At 50.7% G+C, this 18,712-nt stretch overlaps 1 protein-coding gene across 2 annotated transcripts in view; it reads left to right on the top strand.

Annotated features, from left to right (window-relative positions):
• The window catches only part of LOC134911447 (glutathione S-transferase 3-like), an 89,873-nt gene extending 77,307 nt beyond the window's left edge, over positions 1-12,566 (top strand). Inside the window, exons 5-7 of one of the 2 annotated variants that reach the window (XM_063919652.1) lie at positions 1,720-1,861; positions 10,407-10,532; positions 12,327-12,566. In XM_063919652.1, the coding sequence (XP_063775722.1) occupies positions 1,720-1,861; positions 10,407-10,532; positions 12,327-12,452 (394 nt within the window). In that variant the 3' untranslated portion in view covers positions 12,453-12,566. The remainder of the gene's footprint in view (positions 1-1,719; positions 1,862-10,406; positions 10,533-12,326) is intronic. The other variant, XM_063919651.1, reaches the window with a different exon arrangement.
• The last annotated feature ends 6,146 nt before the right edge of the window (positions 12,567-18,712 follow it).

Genomic DNA, 18,712 nt, shown 5'->3' with positions numbered 1-18,712 from the left:
AATACGGATTTATGTGTGGAAATGGAACAAATACTAGCAAATGATTAGATATTTCTGGGAATTAAACAACAGGTCTCCTCAATGTAGTTTTATATATGCTAGACCGTGGCGTAACTAGAAATTTTTCTCCCCCAAGCCAAAACATTCTCTGGCGCCTCCCCACCCATAAATGCCACTAATAAAGAGATGAATCTGCGCGCGCCAAAAAGGGGTGTGTGGCCTTGCTGAAATGGGTGTGGCTTTGCTTAAAGGGGCATGGCATTGCAGGAAAAGACTACCTTATACCCCAGTTTTGCAACCTGCACGCCCAGATGTTGGCCACCACAGGAAAACAAATAATCCTGATTCATGCCCCTTACATTATTTGTCATTTTTCCTCCTTATAGTAATGCCCAGTATACATTATGCTGCATACTGCAATGGCCCTTAGACATTATGCCACACACAATAATGCCCATTACACAATATGCCACACACCGTAATGCCCCTGACACATTATGCCACACACCGCAATACCTTTGACACATTATACCGCGCATCGCAATGCCCGTTATACATTATGCTACACACTGCAATGCCCATGAGACATTATAGCACATACAATGCCTGTGATACAGTACACCACACACCATCATGCCTGTGACACATTATGCCACACACCGCAATGCCCGTTATACATTATGCCACACAGTGTAATACCCCTGAGACATTATACCACATACCACAATGCCTGTAATATAGTATACCACACACCGTAATGCCTGTGACACATACCGCAATGCCCGTTATACCTTATGCCACACACCGCAATGCCCGTTATACATTATGCCACACACTGCAATGCCCTTGAGATATTATACCACATACCACAATGCCCATGATATAGTATACCACACACTGTAATGCCTGTGACATATTATGACACACACCGCAATGTCCGTGATGCATTATGACACACCGCAATGTCCGTGATACATTATGCCACACACCACAATGCCTATTACACATTAAGCACTACAGTAAGGCTTCTAATTACATTTAAATTACCTGCTCATTGCCAGGGGTTTCATGCTCTTGGTTCCATGCACGGTGCTAGGGGTTTTTATGCTCAGGGTGTCATGCTTATTGCCAGGGGTTTCATGCGCTAGGTGTTATGCTTGTTCCCTGGGGCATCATGTTCTGGGTAGCAAGCTCGTTGCCAGGGGTTTCATGCACTGGGTGTCATGCTCGTTGCTAGGGGGTAATGCTTGTTGCCATGGATTTCATGAGCTGGGTGTCGTGCTTTTTACCAGGGGGTAATGGTTGTTGCTAGGGCTGTGCCCCCAGTGCCACATATGCCCCCAGTGCCAGATATTCCCCCGACAGTGACAGATAAAAATATTCCCCCACAGTGCCAGAAACACATATGCCCCCAGTGCCAGCTACACATATGCCCCCAGTGCCAAATATGCCCCCCCCCCCAGTGCCAGGTACACCCGCCCCCCACTGCTGTGCCCTCCAGCTCCTTCCCGAACTCACAGTCACACACACACAGCAGCAATCAGTGGCGGCGCCCCCTCAGCCCTGCGCCTCCAAGCCTCCGCAGAGGCTGCGGGGGTGGTAGTTACGCCACTGGCTATAGAAATAGAAGAATGTGTAGATTTATGTACAAAACTAAACATGTTACCCGAGGCAAGTGAATAATTTGACATACACTGACTTCTCTTCATTTCATTACAGTATTGACATGTATGTAGAGGGAACCACTGAGCTGCTGGGACTGATCCTATCATCATTCTTCCTTCCTGAAGCTGATCAGGAGAAACAAAAATGTCTCATTAAAAACAGAGCATTAAACAGATACTTTCCAGTATACAACAAGGTAAGGGGGCTTTTTGTTATGTTTCCCCCTTTGTAACTCCTATTAACAGATCAATTTGTTTACTTTTAAACATTCTAAATTATAAAATCACCAAGTATAATGTTATTAACAAATGTATTTAAAAAAACAACAACTACAAGTTGACACCCCATCAGGGCCGCCATCAGGAGGACTGCTGTTCCAGGCCCGGACAGAGAAGGTGCCCATCTCTGCAGTTGCGGATGAGGGTATAACTGTATAGGGGAAGCAGTCAAGATCCCGGCTGTCGGGATCCCGGCAGTCAGAATACCGACGCCAGGATCACGACACCATTCTGAATGCTGACACCAACATCCAGAATGGGTCACCATCCCGGCGCCGGAATCCCGACAACCGGGATCCCGAACGTCCTGACACCGCCATGCTGGACAGGTAAGCTGCAGGGGGAGGTTAGGTTTAGGCTGCGTTTATTGGGGGTTAGGGTTAGACTGCGGGGAGGGTGGTTAGATTTAGGCACCTCCCTTGGAGGGTTAGGCTGCGGTGGGGGGATAGGTTTAGGCAGTGGGGACGGGGGCTTAGGTTTAGGCACCTCTGGGGGGTGGTTAGGGTTAGGCACTAAGGGGGAGGTTAGGGTTAGACTGCGGGGAGTAGGTAGGGTTTGGGTAGTGGGGAGAGTGGAGTACACCCCTTACTCACCCCTGTCGGAGTTTTAACCAGCGGGATCCTGGTGTTGGTATTTAGAACGCCGGGATTACATACTGATCCCCTGTATAGAAATGTCCTCATCAAAATCTGTGAGAGGTAAGTGGCTCGAGTATATGTGTGTGAGAGGGAGGTGGGTGGGGCAGGGCTGTGTACATCTGTGAGAGAGAAGTGGTCAGGGTCTAAATATGTGTGAGAGGGAGGTTGATGGGACAGGTCTAGGTATATGGGCGTGAGAGGGAGCTGGTTAGGGTATATATGCAGAGCCAGTTTAATGGAGGGGGGAAGGTGCGCAGGGCATACTGTACCCCGGGCCCCCCTCTGTCAGGGGCCCCCAGCCGGAGCACACTGACATCACTAGCTCTCCCTCTTGTGTAGCAGCAGAACCAGGCAGACAGAGAGTGAGCAGGGCAGTATGCAGTGCAGACAGAGACACATGAATACACACCTCCCCCTCCCCGCCGATTTAGTTAGTCCCGTGCCCAGAGGCGTAACTAGGGTTGATGACGCCCAGGGCAAATAAAAAAATGCACCCCCCCCCCTCTCCCGCCGAGCCACATATAGTAACAAGAACACACCCCCGGGAAGCACACACCAGACGCAGAGCAATTGTCTGTCCGGTCAAAGGCCCTGACATATAGAGCAAGGAGCCTCCAGTTGGGACGAAGAGACGCATGGGACAGAGAGAGAGTGAGAGAGAGAGAAACACACGTGGGGCAGAGAGAAAGAGAGAGATCTGGGGCAGAGAGAGAGATCAGGGGCAGAGAGAGAGAAATCTGGGGTGGAGAGAAAGAAGTGGGGCAGATAAAGAGAGAGACCTGGAGCAGAGAGAGAGAGAGAGAGAGAGAGAGAAGTGGAGCAGAGAGAGACATGGGGTAGAGCGAGAAGTTGGGAAGATAGAGAGAGAGACCTGAGCAGAGATAAAGAGAGAAGTGGAGCAAAGAGACAGACCTGCGGTAGAGAGAGAGAGAGACCTGGGGCAGAGAGAGAGAGAGAGACCTGGGGCAGAGAGAGAGAGAGACCTGGGGCAGAGAGAGAGAGAGACCTGAGACAGAGAGAGAGAGTGAGACCTGGAGCAGAGACAGAGTGAGACCTGGGGCAGAAAGACAGAGACCTGTGGCAGAAAGAGAGACCTGGAACAGAGAGAGAGAGAGAGAGAGAGAGAGAGAGAGAGACTTGGGGCAGAGAGAGCAAGAGAGGCTTGGGGTAGAGAGACCTTTAGCAGAGAAAAAGATCTTTGGCAGAGAGATCTGGGGCAGAGAAAGATCTGGGGCAGAAATAGAAAGAGAAATAGACCTGGGGAAGAAACAGAGAGACCTAGGGCAGAGAGAGAGAGAGAGAGAGAGAGAGAGAGAGAGAGAGAGAGAGAGAGAGAGAGAGAGAGAACTGGGGCAGAGAGAGAGGGACCTGGGGTAGAGAGAGACCTGAAGCACAGAGAGAGAGACCTGGGGCAGGGAGAGAGACCTCTGGCAGAGAGAAAGAGATAGAAACCTGGGACAGTGATAGAGAAACCTGGGGGCAGAGAGAGATAAAGAAACCTGGGGCAGAGAGAGAGAGACCTGGGGCAGAGAGAGAGAGACACCTGGGGCAGAGAGAGAGACACCTGGGGCAGAGACTTGGTATCAGAAATGGACTGGGGCTTTTTTATTAGGTAAACAAGGTATGGGGCATTTTTTATAGATTAAAGATGCCTAACAAATGAATGAGTGACTGGCTGCTTGGCAGACGGGGAGGTAAGCCGCGGTGGGGGGAGGTTAGGTTTAGGCTGAGAAGGGATAGTTAGGTTTAGGCACCCCCCTAGGGAGTGTAAGGCTGCAGGAAGGGAGGGTTAGGGGGGCATTGGGAGAGGGTAAGTATACTCACCTTGCTCCAGTCAGGATGCCGCGGTCGGCATACCGCCCACCAGCATATCACCAACCTCTAACACCTAGTCCAGACTGGCCCATGGAAAGTGTGCACTGCAGATAAGCGTGTTATAAGAAAGCAGGCAGGCCTACCATCCACTTTAAAGTCTACATCAGTGGTTCTCAAACTCGGTCCTCAGGACCCCACACAGTGCATGTTTTGCAGGTAACCCAGCAGGTGCACAGGTGTAATAATTAATCACTGACACATTTTAAAAGGTCCACAGGTGGAGTTAATTATGTCACTTGTGATTCTGTGAGGAGACCTGCAAAACATACACTGTGTGGGGTCCTGAGGACCGAGTTTGAGAACCTGTGGTCTACATTATAACACATTGCTGACTGAGTTAGAGATTGAAGACAGAAATCAATTGTATCTCACCTCTGTCTGCACCGCAGACCTTACCTACAGCTGCTCTCCAATGCCAGGCTCCTCAGTAGACACTCAATGTTCTTCTGTAAATAGTGTGTCGTCCACTACACAATAAAATTTCAGGCAGGGAGTGGCAGAGACGATGATGAACTCCAGTTTGTCCTCACTGCGGACTGAGGACGACTTCAGACGCCAAGTTTGGTGTGCTTGTCACACCACCGGCCATCAAGCCCCACTCTGACGCCAGCCCTGCGAGGGAAACAGATTCCCAAACCTGTGACGCCAGCCTCCTGACACACCACCCACCCAATAATGCTAGCTCTGGCTACTTCCCAAATTCCTGCCCCATCCTGCTCCTATTGGCCCTTCCCGCCTTAATAGAGTACACTGGGTACATACTGAACAATACATTGTCTGATCAATTGATTGGACAATATATAATTTAATGATCGGTGGGTGTGTATAAACGATATGTCTGTGATCTATGTTGTTCACAGACATATTGTGTCAGCCCAGCCAATAGCAGATATATTGGCGCATTGTGCTGTGTGTACGGGCTTTCTGCAGACCGCCTATATACTTGTTGGTGCTGGCCGCTAGTGACTGACAGCACAACTGGCGAGCAAATGTAAATGCCCGCCGAGTTGGCACGACCCATTGGCCCGATGATCTGTAAAAGTGTATGCACTTTCTGATTGTCAGATAGGTCGGCGGACTGGCTGGTCGACCGAGCTATAATGGCCTGTACATACTGGTGATATACAGATGGGTCCATGTTTATCTTGACCTTTAATAGGATTAACTGAGACTGGGCAGTCGGACTTAATCCCCTGCTGTAATGACTTAATCCCCTGATGTATTGTTCTCTGTATTGTATTACAGCTGAGAACAATAGATGAAGGGCTTATGTTAATAAACCATGGTGTGCCTAGGCGCAGCAAAGAAGCCAAGATAACCGTGGATCTATCTGTATCAGCCGTTGTATTGAACGGCCAATTTATTGCAGGTCTGTCGGCCAGTGTGTACGGGCGATATGTCTGTGAACTCCGTCGTTCACAGACATATCGCGTCGGCCCTGCAGCACAGCCGACAGCCAATATATCTACCGATCTGTCGATTTGTGTGTACGGGTGATCAGCCGACGCGCCCGTACACATGCTGCGGCGGCCGGCGGTGATTGACAGCTGAACTGGGCGGGCGTGTGTACACGCCCGCCCAGTTCATGACATCAGTCCCCGACGGATCGGGCAGTGTGTATGCACAGCACACTGCCAGATCCGTCCATAGATATATCTGCAGATCAATTGATTTGCAGATATATCTATCATTGTGTATCCGTCCCACCTTAAAACTAGTGTGTACCCAGCTTGTCAGTGTATTGTAGACAGTAGTGTATAGCTGGGTATACAGTACAGGTCACACTGTAGTACATGGAGTATCACTAACAGCAGCAGTATATTATTATATACTTAACTGTACAGCAGTATTATAATACACCATGTAAGTGTCTGGGCTGTATTGCAAGGACACGCTGCCTGTCTCACTCCCAGCCGCCGCCGCTCTATGCCCGCCCCGCTCCTCCTGCTCTGCACCGTGCTAATCATCTGGGCAGTAAAGCGCCCACGTCCGGTGCTCGGCAGCTCCTACCCCTCCATCCTGCCCCAGCGGCTTTGGGACTGGATCGCTTTGGAGGAGCTCCGATAATCTGTGCCTGATCCGCAAGGTGGGTACTCTCCTCCACAATACTGCTGGGGGATTGCTGGGGGGGAGGGAACAAACTAGTCACTGCTCTGTGACAGTAAAGGACCGGGAGACAGCCAGTCATATGTGATAAAGTGATGAGAGCCCGCCTCTTTCTGAAAAACCCTACTCCTATTGGCTCGGCGGCATCCACACACTCTGAACGGTTCGAAACTTCGGAACAGAGTAGTAGAGCAGTGAGATGTATACATAACATAATACAGTATTATGTAAAAAATGACCCTGCGGGATGTTAGGCAGCGGACACTCTGCCGGGTAGTACACTACCCTCGCTGGCGGCGCCCCCTCTGGCGGGCATGTCACGGCGCCCAGGGCACATGCCCTACTCGCCCTACGCTTGTTACGCCACTGCCCGGGCCCCACCATTCCTGATGGCAGCCCTACACCTCACTTTCAAATGAGATTCTCTTACAAATGTACACACAGAAGAAGGAACATTTCAGCATGGTGTATTTCCAAGCACTTTCTGGAGACAAAGGGGGTCATTCCGAGTTCAGCGACGATCATCCACACTGACATGTGGGGGGAAGCCCAGCACAGGGCTAGTGCGCCTCGCATGTCAGTGCCGGCCCCCCCGCAGAAGTGCAAAGGCATCGCACAGCGACGATGCCTTTGCACTTCAAGAGTAGCTCCCAGTAGTTCCTAGCTTTAGCGTGCTGGTCAGGTGCTACTCGTCGCTCCCAGGCCCGCTTAGCTGCGTGTGATGTCACGCAGCTGCTGCGGCCCGCCCCCATTTGGTCCGGCCACGCCTGCGTTGGTCAGACCGCTCCTACGAAACGGTGGCCAAACGCTGCCGTTCCGCCCCCTCCCGCCGAGCGATCGCCTCTGCTTGTCAAACAGGCAGAGGCAATCGCAGCCCTGCTACGGCCTTCGGCCGTCTGGCATGCGCAGTAGGGACCCATTCGCTCGGCTACGACAAAAAGCAGCGAGAGAACGGGTCAGAATGACCCCCGAAATGCTAAATTTTCACTCTTTTCTGTACTACACATTTATTCTGCAATCTTCTGTTTCCCAGAGTTAGGCATGGTAATCTGGCACAATTTTACAAAACAAGTCACCAAAAAGACCATTCAGCGTCATTTTACAATCTCCTATATAATAGCCCAGCTCTGTCACTATGTGACTGTGTGGGTAACGCTGGCCATGGCTAGGAGCTCTCATTGGGCTAGCAGCAGGTCTATCACACCCAGTCCACAGCTGATTGGGCGAGAAACACCCTCCCACACAGGTTACATCCAATGGGAGGCTCTGCCCTTTGTCTGCTGTGTGTTCCCAGAGCAGGATTAACAATGGGGCTAATGGAGCCACAGATCCACAACCCAAAATAGGCCCACTGCATCTGCAGCAACATACCCTCCAACAATTTATACATAAAAATCTGTACAAATTCGAAAAGTGGAGCGTGGCCATGGGTAAAGTGGAGTGGCCACGCCCCTTTTCCTATATTTTCAATGGAAGTTTGGAGAGCCAAAAATCAGTACAGACCATAAAAAAAGCTACTGTACCTGGCAAAAAGTTACAGTTGCAGGGTATGCCACTGCATCTGCAGCAAATCTCTGCGCTGCAGATAGGGAAAATAAAACCTTTTACTGTAGCGTCCTATGTCCTGCTGCCAGTCCGCCTGCCCCCTCTGGCATCAACAATCCCCACTCCCTAGTCACGGCGCAGGTGGAACAAAAGCTGCTGCGGCCACCGGCATAGATGTGTATGAAAGTGGCACAGCGGAAGGCTTTCATAGTCCTCCCTGCGCTGCATACTCTCTGAGCCCCGGAGCCTCCTCTGCACGTGATGTCACAGAAGTGCCTCCCTGCCACAGCAGCGCTCAGATCTCCAGAGGCCCTGACTCCGCAACACAGCACCTGGGCTGCAAGCCTGGAAGCCCCGAGATGGCTAATGTAACGGATAGAGCGGGTGATATCGTGGAGGGTAATGTCTGGACGCTGAATCAATGTGAAAGGTGACAGTGCTGTGCAGTGTCACTGACACTGCACAGCACTCTCACCTTTTACACTGATTCAGCGAGTCAGTCAGTTCTGCCAGCCAGTCACTATTGTAAGCGCTGGTGTCCCAACCCACCGCATTACAGGGAAGTAGATGCACTAAATAAACTACAGCTCCCAGCAGCCCTTAGCGCTGAAGCATTCCGGTGCTAAGGCCTGCTGAAAGCTGTAGTTATTGAGTACATCTTCTTCCCTGTAATGCGGCGCGTTGGTACACCGGCGCTTACAATAGTAGCTGGCTGTTTGGCTGCTGTGTGAGTCTCCGGGAGAGCCACTGCCAAAGGGAGGACAGCAGCTTAGCTGCTTCCAGGAGGAGAAGCAGGATAAGCATTACCCGCCCCTCCCCCACTTGCAGTACCTCCGGGCCCCAGCCGCGGCAACCCCCCCCCCCCCACTCCACCACCCGCGGTGGCTCTGGACCCCCTCCCCCACTTGCAGATCCCCTGCACCCGCCCCTCCCCCACCCTCTGCACCACTGCACCTGCTCCTCCCCCGCCCGCAGCACCCCCGCCACTGCTCCTCCCCCACCCATGGTGGCTCCGGACCCCCACCCGCGGCACCCATGCACCTGCCCCTCCCCCACCCGTGGCACCACCGCACAAGCCACTCCCCCAACTGTGGCACCCCGACAACTGTCCCTCCCCCACCCGCAGCACCCCAGAACCCCCATCCGCGTCTCCCCCACACCCGCCACTCCCCCCAACCACAGCACTTACTAGGTGATTCATCAGGCCCTGCGTGTGCTGTTCACACCATTGCAAGGGACTACGACCCCTTAACCATCGCACGGCCTTTGTCCGTGCAATATTTAACCATTCACACAATTATGATTGGAGGTGATACTCTATGGCCCTCATTTCGAGTTGTTCGCTCGCTAGCCGCTTTTCGCAGCAGTACACACGCTAAGCCGCCGCCCTCTGGGAGTGTATCTTAGCTTAGCAGAATTGCGAACGAAGTATTCGCAATATTGCGAAAAGATTTTTCTGTGCAGTTTCTGAGTAGCTGGAGACTTACTCTTCCAGTGCGATCAGTTCAGTGCTTGTCGTTCCTGGTTTGACGTCACAAACACACCCAGCGTTCGCCCAGACACTCCCCCGTTTCTTCAGACACTCCTGCGTTTTTCCCAGAAACGGCAGCGTTTTTTCACACACTCCCATAAAACGGCCAGTTTCCGCCCAGAAACACCCACTTCCTGTCAATCACACTCCGATAACCAGAACGAAGAAAAATCCTCGTAATGCCGTGAGTAAAATACTAAACTTCTTAGCAAATTTACTTGGCGCAGTCGCAGTGCGAACATTGCGCATGCACAATTAGCGGAAAATCACTGCGATGCGAAGAAAATTACCGAGTGAACAACTCGGAATGAGGACCTATATCACAGATTCTCAAACTCGGTCCTCAGGACCCCACACGGTGCATGTTTTGCAGGTCTCCTGACAGAATCACAAGTGACATAATTAGCTCCACCTGTGAACCTTTTAAAATGTGTCAGTGAGTAATTAATACACCTGTGCACCTGCTGTGTGGGGTAATGAGGACCGAGTTTGAGAACCACTGCTCTATATAATACAAATATTGCACGCCACAAGGGTTAAGGGGGGGGCGTAGCCCCTTACGACGGTGTGAAGAGCGCCTGTAGGGCGCAATGAACCTAGTTTCCGATATTTGTTAACTAACTCAATACCATCCATATGATATTCTGTTGTGAAATACCCGAGGATACAGGCTTGGATAGTTCAAAACAACATTCCCCAAATGAGGAAAAGGGCAGAAAACCAAATGTAGGGCATGGGGCTAATTTATTGTTTATAATTTTATTTTAGGTCTTAGGAAAACAGGACTTTTTAGTTGGAAACCAGCTAAGCTTGGCAGATGTGCAGCTCCTATATGCCATATTATCAGTGGAAGAGTTTCATGGTGACATCCTACAGAATCTTCCTATCTTACAGGTAAGCTCCACAGTGATCACCTATGGTTTGATTTAATTTGGGTTTTGCAGTATGACACCAATATGCTTATGATTGCTACCACAGATGACAGTATATTTTACTGGGCACCCACTTGTGTTTTGTCCCTTCTAGAGAGTTCCTGGACACATAAATATAATATCTACCTGACTTAGGTCCTGCTGGTCGACCCCATATAGTGATGTTTTTTCTTGTTTACAAAAGACCAAGCTCTACTTCACCTACGTAGTTCTATTCTTGCTACAGTAGGTAGCAAATGGTTGCTTATTAAAAAGGAAAGATTGGTAGCTCAACCCAGTGACTGGAATGCTGATCTTTGGTGACAGGTACACACCCATCCCACCTCATTTGAACTCCATTACATAGTACATTGTTTTAGTTAAAGTTTTCTAATGTGCAAAAAGAATGTTGTAAAGTGCGGCACACAATGTAAACCGGTTCAACTCTCTAAATGCAGCAGAGAAACATTACTGCACTTTATAATATGTCCATGAGTTAGCCGTTACTAGTAGAATCTTGTCTACATTGTTACCAATGAAATAAGAATGTTTCTGTGGAGCTGTGTAACTTTTTCCATTTGTACAGGTTTCCTCACAACCTTCTATCAGGGTTAAAGACATAACAATGTTCGTGTTCACCCAAAGCTGGTGCTAAGGTGTTTGGTGCCCTGTTGCAAAGCATAAATTTGGGTCCTCCCTCCTACACATTGTAAAGGGACAGTGTGCATCACACAACAGGGATGTGGTCTCACAAGGAATGGGCGTGGCTACACAATAGTACCCCCAATTAAAATTACACCACACAGTAGCACAATCTTATTCAATTTACATCACACATAGTGCCCCTGATTCACATTACACTGCATAGTGGTGTTCCTTATTCATGTTATAACATACAGTAGTCACAGATAATGCCCAGAGTAGTAATGTTTCTTACACATAATGCCCACAGTAGTAGTGCCCCTTCTACACATATTGCCCACAGTAATAATGCCACTTACATACATAATGCCCACAGTAGTAGTGCTACTTACACACATAATGCCAACAGTAGTAGTGCTCCTTATACAGATAATGTCCACAGTAGAAATACCCCTTACACATACTTCCCACAGTAATAATGCCACTTATACACACTTATACACATAATGCCCACAGTAGCAGTGCTGCTCACACACATAATGCCCACTGTATGAGTGCCACTTACACACTCAATGCCCACAGTAGTGCTACTTACACACACAATGCCCACTGTATGAGTGCCCCTTACACACACAATGTCTCAGCTACTAGCAGAAAAAAATCCTATCTACAGCAGCAGCAGCAGCACTGAGGCGCCTTGATGCTGCGCAGTTTGACAGGTGCAGCACCAATGGAAACTGTTGCAGCAGAGTGGGGAGAGTGCCTCTGTAGTCCAGGGCCTCCCTGCATTGCTGACCTCGCATTGCGCCGGCTCTGGGTTCACTGGCATCTAAGGGTACCAGTGCAACAGATATGTATATTACTACATTTCTAGAATAAAGTAATACATTTATTACTAATGAACATTAATTCAGTCTAATTACCTATGGTGTTTGTTTGCCTCCTAGTCAGTAATGTGCTCATTCTGTTATTCTATAATAACTACTCACCTGAGCCTTTACTGTACAGTATATGTTCAGTTGTCTCTAATCTCTGGGAATGTGCAAATTCAGAATTTAATTATTTTTTCCATTTAGTGTTTTTTTTTTCTGTAACATTAATAATATTGTAAAACTTTTTTTATTTTAATCTTTAGGCGTTTAAAAAAAGAATGTGTGAGATCCCAACAATAAAGAAATTCCTGCAACCAGGGAGTAAGAGGAAGCCGATGGCAGATGCAAAGTACCTAGACACCGTGAGGAAAATTCTACTGCTCAAGTGAAACAGAAAAAAACAGAAACTTGTCTTGTTAGGAAATTGGAGCATGCACTGCAATTTGATTGTCTGAAAGCTACATTAAAATATGTATGCAAATATTATCTAGTCTGTCTTTATAGCCATATCCACACTGTGTTTTTCTCAACCGTCCATTTTGGTACAACTAAACCGTTTCGAACTGCCTTCAAAAGGGTCCTTATGTAACCTCTCAGGCAGGGACGGATCTAGACTTTTCTTTAGGGGGGGCGGTTTACTGTTTAATCTTGACTCCTCCCTCTACAGTTCCAACTCCTCCCATCTGCAATCCTAACTCCTCCTCTCTCAATTCTGACTGAACTTTTTGAGTGAGACTGAGATAGAGCTTTGTGATTGTTCTATGTACATGTGACTGTGCTATGGGGTAATTGTATTTGTTAGCCCTAGTACCCACACACCAGCAAGTGAGGGGCAAATGCTCTGTAACCCTTGCTCTCCTGGCTCCTCCGTGCTGCTGTGGTATAAACTGCAGCACATCGTTCTGCCTCAGGCTCTCCCCGGAGAGCTCTCTTCTGCTCAAAAGTGGGCGTGGCTATGACTGTGTTAGGGGGGGCGGTCGCCCCCTTCGCCCCCCCTAGATCCGGCCCTGCTCTCAGGAGGAGGCTCTGCCCCTGTGTCACTCACAATAGTACTGGAGCAGTGGTACTCAAGCTGGAACCACTTTCACTCTATGCAGGTTATCACTATATATGTAAATGTTTGAGCAAGCACTGGCACAGAGTCATTTAATGCTTCAAAATACCCCTACTGACATAAAGATGTAATGTCACAACCACTTTGACTACACTTTTGTACTGTAAAATCATGAGTACAAAGGCATTAAATTTCAAGACACTAGTTAGTTAATGATTTCCGAAAGTTGTCTTGTGTTTTTGTTGTTGTCTGTTCTTATTACTGTTTGATGTTTTGTTTACTTTAAGAACGTTTCTGTGAGTTGGATGTGACTGCTGTGGAAGTTAGTGTTTTTGGTGGGTGGGTAAGTATAGAGGAAGAAGAGGGAATGCAGGCAGTGAGTGTGGAGGAAAGAATAGAAAGTAGGCCTGGAAGTGGCAAGGAAGGAGCACAAGGGTGACGAGGTGTAAGACTGCAATGTGTATGGTCAGGTGGGATAGCCAAGTTTTAGACATAAAGCACATAGCACACAATAACAGAAACATGTGACAATACCAGGGAGTTCACCACACTGCAAACTACACACTCTTATACCTCACCAATGTCTTTGTCTCAGTGACTTAGATGCTCAGTACCAACTACTGAGCCATGCTCTTCCTTTCTCAACTCACCTGCTAGGGACTGTGCAAAATATCCTCCTGTCTTTGACAGATCAGCACCAAAAGCACAGTCCACACAAGCATGACTGGACATGTCCTGAAGGGAGACCCAGGGGCGTAGCCAAAAAAATGTTGGCCCCCATAGCAACATTTTGAAGAGGCCCCTGTCCCAATGCTTCTAGAGCAGAGGTTCCCAAACAAGGGCCCTCATTCCGAGTTGATCGCTCGCTAGCTGCTTTTAGCAGCAGTGCAAACGCTAAGCCGCCGCCCTCTGGGAGTGTATCTTAGCTTAGCAGAAGTGCGAACAAAAGATTAGTAGAACTGCACAGGAAAAATGTCATGCCGTTTCTGAGTAGCTCCAGACATACTCCTATCTTGCGATGACTGCAGTCTGTTTAGTTCCTGGTTTGACGTCACAAACACGCCCTGCGTACGGCCAGCCACTCCCCCGTTTCTCCAGCCACTCCTGCGTTTTTGCCTGGCACGCCTGCGTTTTTTAGCACACTCCCTGAAAATGCTCAGTTGCCGCCCTGAAACACCCACTTCCTGTCAATCATACTACGATCCCTCGAGCGACTGAAAAACGTTGCTCGAGCTTGAGTAAAACTACAAAGTTTTGTGTGAAAGTACTTAGCGCATGCGCGCTGCATACCATGCGCATGTGCAGAATTGCCGTTTTTTCACTTGATCGCTGCGCTGCGAAAATCGGCAGCGAGCGATCAACTCGGAATGAGGGCCAAGGTCCTCAAGACACCCTAACAGTCCAAGATTAAGGATAACCATGGCTGAGCACAGATGTTTAAATCAAATTGACTGAGGTACTAATTAAGTCACCTGTGCCTAAGCATGGTTATCCTTAAAACTTGGACCATTAGGGTACCTTGAGGACCGTGTTTGGGAACTTCTGTTCTAGAGAGACACCTCTCTGCAGCAGCTGTTAATTTTATGCCCCATAATAGTGCCCTTGTTTATTTTTTAAACTATAGTAGTTCCTTAGTTAATGTTATGTTATGTCCCATAGTAGTGTCCGAGTTTATATTGTGTCTCGTTGTAGAGCTGCCAGTACAAATTATGCAACACAGTACCCCCAATTCTCATTATGATGTATATAGTGTCCAGTTCATATTATGCCCATTGCAGTGCATCCAGTTCATATTACACACACTATAGTGCCTCCACTTCATATTGTGTCACATTACCCTGCCTTAGTTCATATTATGTAACAATGGGGGTCATTCAGACCTGATCACATGCTAGGATTTTTCGCTGCGCTGCGATAAGGTCAGAACTGAACATGCTTATGCACCGCACTGAGGCTACAAAGCGGATTGTTGCTGGGCGATGGATTGTACGAAGAAGCCATTCGGACAGCCGATCGCAAGGTGATTGACAGCAAGAAGGTGTTTCTGGGTGTCAAATGACCATTTTCTGGGAGTGGTAGGAAAAACGCAGTCGTGTCCAAGTGTTTGCAGGGCGGGTGTCTGACGTCAATTCCGGGCCAGAATAGGCTGAAGTGATCGCAGCGGCTGAGTAAGTTCTGAGCTACTCAGAAACTGCACAAAACTTTTTTGTAGTGCTCAGCTGCATATGCGATCGCACACTTGCAAAGCTAAAATACACTCCCCTATAGGCGGCAACTATCTGATCGCAGTGCTGCAAAAAATAGCTAGCGAGCGATCAAGTCTGAATGACCCCCATTATAAAGCTCTCCAGTGAAAAAAATGTATACAACACATGTAACTGTGACAGGGAAGCGGCTATGGGGCCAATCTCAGCTCTGGGCCCCATAGCCGCTGCACTCCCTGCACCTATGGTAGCTACGCCCTTGGGGAGACACCCTCTGTCCTGTGTTTGTTTGTTTTTGAATCTATTTATTGAAACAATCCAGAGAAGAGATACACAATCCTGTGCTTTATATTGATATTAGGATAAGCTTAACTCACACAAGAGGACAAACAGACAAATGAACATGTGAGAGGTGCGGACCTGCGGTGCGTGCGTGTGGTGGTGCCTGCTGCCGTGCAGGTGTAGACGCGGTACTCACCAGGCGCCGCTCTCTCACCTTCAGGTACCGGAACCTTCAACGGACCTGGAATTCTTCAGTCGGATCCGGACACGGCGATTCCCTCTTGGAGCTGACCGTCGACCGAGCTGAGGAGAGAATGGTTTACATCAAAGGGGGTATCGACCCTTCTTCCGCTGGAACAGGGGATACCCCAGGGGTGGCCGCGACCTTCACCGGTTGGGCGAATGGTCATCACCGGCACAAAGCCTCAGCCACCCAGATTTCACACACTCGCGCTTTCGCACGTAGTGTGATGAAAAGGGATTCTCACGTCCGTGAGCAATCCTAACTCCGGCGCTCGGGGACAAACAAGGGACAGACATACACGGATGCTACTCACCGTCACGAGTCTTGCACTCCGATCTTCTCCACTTACAGGTCCCTGTAAGGAGGCAAAGAGAAACAGCCGTGCAGGGCCAAGAACTACCCTAGTGTGCGTCCGCTACACTAGCTACATAAACAGAGCCCTCAAACTAGCTCGTGTGGGTGGTGCGACACAACTATGCACAACTTACACAACACATACACTTTGCCCTGCACGGTAACAACATATATCACACTATCGGAGTTACAACATAAAACGGTGCTGTCCCTTTATCTACCCGACTCAGAACACCCCGTAGTGGGGGCTGCACAGCCCACCCACCTACCGTGCTCTCTCCTTAGGGGCTCAGGCCGAGCTGACCGGCCTACTTAACGCCTCAGGGTGGCCGGGGCCTAGCGCCCAGGGCCACCTGTACTCACCTCGGGGGAACACTAATTCACTGGGCCTAGCGCCCCCTAACTGCACACAGGCCGGAGGCCTGACTTCGCCCACAGGCCTAGCGCCCGCCTAACTTGCCGCCCGTTGGGTGACCTGGGCCTTGTGCCCAGGGTCACCTTATCGTATCCCTGATTTGGCCACAAATACCCTAGGGCCTAACGCCCTCTATTACCCACAGGCCTAGTGCCTAGATTGTCCCCCCCCTGGGCCTAGTGCCCGCCTAACTGGTGCCGCAGGGGTGGGGTGGCTTGGGCCTAGTGCCCAAACCACCTCATCAAATATTGGGGCCCCCAAACTCCTAACTGCGCCACAGGCCTAGTGCCTGACTAGTGCCCTCGGGCCTAATGCCCGTCCCTGGTGGTCGAGGGAGGAAGAGGATAGCCTCACTGAGGCCTTACCTAACCCGGGGTCTCCAACGTCCTCTTCTGCCGCTGACCCGTCCTGGCCAGCGGCGCCGCCTCCACTCTTCTGCGTCCAGCCGCCGCTGGACATCTCCTTCCTGCAGGCCGACGTCTTCTGGCCTCTTCCGCGGCCTCGGGACCTCCTCTCCCCGCGGTCGTCGTCTTCTCTTCCTTGCGCCGCCGGGATCTTCTTTCCTCTTCGCGCTCTTCCGCGCGCGCCCGGCATTCCTCCTCCGCTGCTCCCGCACGTGTCTTCTGTCTTCGCCGCTCTTCGGCGCGGCCTCCTCTTCTCCGTCCCGCCCGGCGTCTGACGTCAGACGCCGGGGGCGGGGCCTATGACGCGGCGAGCGCCGATTGGCTCGCCGCGTCTCTTCCTGATTGGCCGCCGCTCCGAGAGCCGCGATTGGCTCCCGGAGGGCGCCAACATTCGAATCCTCCTGCAGCCTCCTGTCCGGTGCAGGGAAAAGGGTAATCCCTGCACCGGACACCCGCCGCCACGCACCAAGCGCTGGGGACAGACAAGCTGCCCCAGCGCTGTCCCCAGCTAGGGACCACAACATGGATGTGCCCACAGGGCACATCCTTACATTTCCACCCCCTTTATCCTTTGTAGTCCCTACAAAGTTCCTCACGACTTCCATTGTCCGCGGGTCAGGGAATTCCAAGGTCCTTCCGCCGAAGGTGCATTCGGGGGCCCAGCCTGGAACAGCTGTGACCCCACATCCCTCCTCCTCCAGCTCCGGGTTCCTCTCACGTCCTGACCTCCATCGGCGGATCCTCTGGGGGAGTGGCATCTCCTCACGGTCGCTTGACGTTGGCCACCAAGGGGAATCTTCCTCCACGGGGACAACAGTCACCCACTCTTGGCCTCCGATATCGTCTGTGGCTTCGTCCCTGTCTTCCGGGTGTGGTATCGACCACCACCCAACAGCGGAATCCTCCGGGGCATCCGTTTCCTCCCGGGCAACAGCCACCACATGTCGAATTTCCTCGTGGGGCATCTCCAAAGGTCCTGTCTCTTCCTCTGGAACGGGTCCTCCCACGGCATCACAGTCCTGTCCCCGTACGTCGGTCCATCTCGGCACTCCCGGCAGGTACTCTTGCTCCAGGACTATCTCCTCCTCTTCACGGAGGGCATTCAACTGGGAGCATGACTCCACCCGATCCTGCCAGTCACTCTCGTCGGCGCTTCCGATGCCAGAGTCGTCCTCCATCTGTTCTGTGAGGGATTCGTCGGCGGACAGCTCACCGTAGTCCGAGTCCTCCTCCGATATCTGGACTGGGGTATTACTTTCCTCCTCAGCGTACTTCGCTTCCGCTGGCACCTCTGCTTCCTCAGCGTACTCTTGCGCTTCCGCTGGCATCGTTACATCCTCAGCGTACTCCTTCGCTTCCGCTGGCATCGTTACTTCCTCAGCGTACTCCTTTGCTTCCGCTGGCATCTCTTGGTACCCAGGACACTCCTGTTCCGCACGTCCTGGTCGTGGACGGTTCCATCGCGGGGAGATTCTGGACGTCTCAGTCACTGGGTCTTCACGCTTTTCTTCGCAGCGTGGCCTCTTCACCTCCCAGTCGTCCACCTCCGCCTCATGCGGGAAAGGATTCTGCCTTACTGGGGTCACTTTCTTGGGACAGAGTAGGTCCGCGGCATCTTCCCAAGGGCACTCACTGGCCGCATGTCCTGGTCGCCGACACTTCCAACAAGGGAGGGCCACTGCCACCTTCTCC

This window comes from Pseudophryne corroboree, chromosome 4 (assembly GCF_028390025.1).
Source record: "Pseudophryne corroboree isolate aPseCor3 chromosome 4, aPseCor3.hap2, whole genome shotgun sequence".
In the NCBI taxonomy this organism is placed as follows: Eukaryota; Metazoa; Chordata; class Amphibia; order Anura; family Myobatrachidae; genus Pseudophryne; species Pseudophryne corroboree.
The sequence above is the reverse complement of the archived record's forward strand: the minus strand, read 5'-3'. Positions and strand labels throughout refer to the sequence as shown.